Below are 3,247 nucleotides of genomic sequence, written 5' to 3'. Positions count from 1 at the left end.
GGGTTGGGTGGGACTGGGTGGGCGGACTCACGTGGAGGTGATGGTGCGGAAGCGCTCCTGCCCCGCTGTGTCCCAGATCTGCAGCTTCACCTTCTCCCCATTGATCTCCACGGTCCGGATCTTGAAATCCACTCCGATCGTGGTGATGTAGCTGCCTGCACACACAGGGCAGTTAACCAGGCCCGACGAGGTATCCTCCCAGGCCCCGAGCCCCACACTGCACACAACACACCAGGCTCCCCTACTCTCCCCACTCATTACATGTGTCTGGCACATTCTAGGTCCCAGGGACACAGCCCTGAACATCCTTGTTGACAAGGTCCCTCCACACACAAGTGAAGGAGGGAGACAGGATGCAAGGAAACAAACAAAAGGGACAATTTCCAAGAGTGAATAGTGACACATAGGAAATAACATGGGGTGGGACTGGCGGGAGAGGGACAGGCTCCTTTAGAGTGGCTAGGTGGGGACACACCAGCTGTGTCTGAGAACGGTAGAGCTACGGGCACTCTGGGTTTTTCTTTTCAATTCAAAAAAATTTTAAGGCCCTCAAAATTCACTTCAAAACACACAAATAGGTCATGAGCTGCAGTCCGAAAACCACTGCTCTAAGCAGGCGAAATAGTAGCAAAAACAGCCATGGGTGGGGGGTGGTCACGTGAGCGCAAGCCCACGGCCCAAAGCAGGCAGAACGTGGCGAGGCCAGATCTTGGACCGGTGTGCCACTTCCAAGAACATGGACTTTCCCTCATGTGTGCTGGGGAGGCACCAAACGGTTTTGATCAGGGGCATAAGCTCCTGCATTTTAAATGGCTCTCTTGCAGCATCTGTGGGAAACATGGTTTTTTTTGGGGGGTGGGGACAGCATCTCATTCTGTCGCTCAGGCTGGAGTGAAGTGGGATCGCACCCTTAGCCCTCCCCAGGGTCTGATGATCCTCCCACCTCAGCCTCCCGAGTGGCTGGGGTTACAGGCACACGCCACCACGCCCAGCTAATTTTTGTATTTTTAGTAGAGGTGGGGTTTCACCATGTTGCCCAGGCTGGTCTTGAACTCCTGACCTCAAGTGATCCACCTGTCTCAGCCTCTCAAAGGGCTGGGATTACAGGCACAAGCCACTGCACTTGGTCTGAAAGATGGATTTGAGGAGAATTTCTAGCTGGTGTAATTGTCCAGTCCAGTCTTCCAAAGCCTGACACTAGGAAGAGCACAGCTTATCACTCCATTTGGGGCTTACACTGTAACAGTGCAGGAGACACACACACACACACATACACACACACACAATTATGTGAAATGTGGCAAGGGCGTAGGAAAGGTCAAATTCCAAGGTGGGGTGGGGAACAAGGCAGGCTTCAGGGAGGACGTCACATCTGGGCCTAGCTTAAAGGAACAGGTAAGACTTCAAAGGCTGAGATTAGGTGGGGGAACCACATCCCACTCAAAAGCAAATAGATGAGGACAACATGCAACCAGAACACATTCAGAAAACCGGCTGGCACCCGGGCTCTTCCAGCCAGGGGAACGCCAAGGAGTGCGGCCCACCGCCTAGCACAGTTAGGCTCTCCAGAAACAGCTGGTGGCTAACGAACCAGCAAGCCAAAGAACAAAAGAATGACCAGGGGGCAGGAGGAAGCCAGAAAGGTGAACTGAAAACAGACTACGAGGGCCGGGCGCAGTGGCTCAAGCCTGTAATCCCAGCACTTTGGGAGGCCGAGACGGGCGGATCACGAGGTCAGGAGATCGAGACCACCCTGGCTAACCCGGTGAAACCTCGTCTCTGCTAAAAAATACAAAAAACTAGCCGGGCGAGGGGGCGGGCGCCTGTAGTCCCAGCTACTCGGGAGGCTGAGGCAGGAGAATGGCGTGAACCTGGGAGGCGGAGCTTGCAGTGAGCCGAGATCACGCCACTGTACTCTAGCCTGGGCAACACAGCCAGACTCCGTCTCAAAAAAAAAAAAAATCACAGTGCCCAAAGAGTCAACAGTGTCCGAGTGAAGAAATTTTACTGTAAACTCTGTGCAGGTAAGAGGGGCCACTGAAGTTTTTAAACAGAGAAAAGACCCTGCCAGACACACACATGAGCTGTTCTGGGTGGGTAGGGGTTGCCGTAATGCTTCCAGGTAGAACCAACAGTTCTACCAAACTGAGATGCTGGTAGTAGAAATGGAAAGGTGGGAAGAGATTGCAACAATGAGTCGTCCAAGCATTGAACACTGATTGGGATGGGGAGGGAGGGGGCCATTACAGAGGAAAATGAACATTTTTCAACACAATTAGAGGCTGTTAATCAGCTATCATTCTTGAACAGAAGGTTAACAGCCAGTCGCAACAAATAGCTGGTATTTATTGAACACTTAGTCCAAGGCACTGCAACCTGCACTATCTCAGGTAATCCTATAACAACCCCATGGGGAAAGGCCCATTATGATTTCTACTTTACACATGAACTGGCTCAAGGTCACACAGAGAAGCCATCTCCTTCCAACACCACACCAACAGTGAGACTGCAGGGCCAGTATCAAGGAGACAAAGGGGGCAAAACCCACTTCTCCACCAAGACAGACATCAGCTATGGAATCACTTTCTTTTTTTTTTTTCTTTTTTTTTTTATACGGAGTCTCGCTCTGTCGCCAGGCTGGAATGCTGTGGCACGACCTCGGCTCACTGCAACCTCCGACTCCCTGGTTCAAGAGATTCTCCTGCCTCAGCCTCCCGAGCAGCTGGGACTACAGGCACGCACCACCACGCCCGGCTAATTTTTTATTTTTTATTTTTAGTAAAGACAGAGTTTCACCATATTGGCCAGGATGGTCTCAATCTCCTGACCTCGTGATCCACCCGGCTCAGGCTCCCAAAGTGCTGGGATTATAGGCGTGAGCCACCGCGCCCGGCCAATGGAATCACTTTCTAAAGGCAGCCCAGCCATGTCAGAGGGAATTCTCCACAAGATAATCAGAGATGCCAACTCCACCCAAAGGTTCATCTGTAATGAACCTGATTTTTTTGTTTGTTTTTTGAGATGGAGTCTTGCTCTGTCGCTCAGGTTGGAGGTTGGAGTGCAGTGGCACAATCTCAGCTCACTGCAACCTCCCCCTCCCAGGTTCAAGCAACTCTCCTGCCTCAGCCTCCCGAGTCGCTATGATTACAGGCGTGTACCAACACGCCCAGCTAATTTTTGTATTTTTAGTAGAGATGGGGTTTCACCATGTTGGTCAGGCTGGTCTCGAACTCCTGACCTCATGATC

The 3,247-nt window shown here is 51.7% G+C and overlaps 1 protein-coding gene across 1 annotated transcript in view; it reads right to left on the bottom strand.

Moving 5' to 3' along the window:
* RAB35 (RAB35, member RAS oncogene family) overlaps nucleotides 1–3,247 on the bottom strand; it is a 32,925-nt gene that overhangs the window by 9,885 nt on the left and 19,793 nt on the right. Inside the window, exon 8 of the mRNA XM_011948602.1 lies at nucleotides 32–217. Within this exon, the coding sequence (XP_011803992.1) occupies nucleotides 32–217 (186 nt within the window). The remainder of the gene's footprint in view (nucleotides 1–31; nucleotides 218–3,247) is intronic.

The sequence above is a fragment of the Colobus angolensis genome, unplaced genomic scaffold (assembly GCF_000951035.1).
Source record: "Colobus angolensis palliatus isolate OR3802 unplaced genomic scaffold, Cang.pa_1.0 Scaffold28, whole genome shotgun sequence".
NCBI lineage: Eukaryota > Metazoa > Chordata > Mammalia > Primates > Cercopithecidae > Colobus > Colobus angolensis.
Note: the sequence above shows the minus strand (reverse complement) of the source record. Positions and strands in the feature narration are given on the sequence as shown.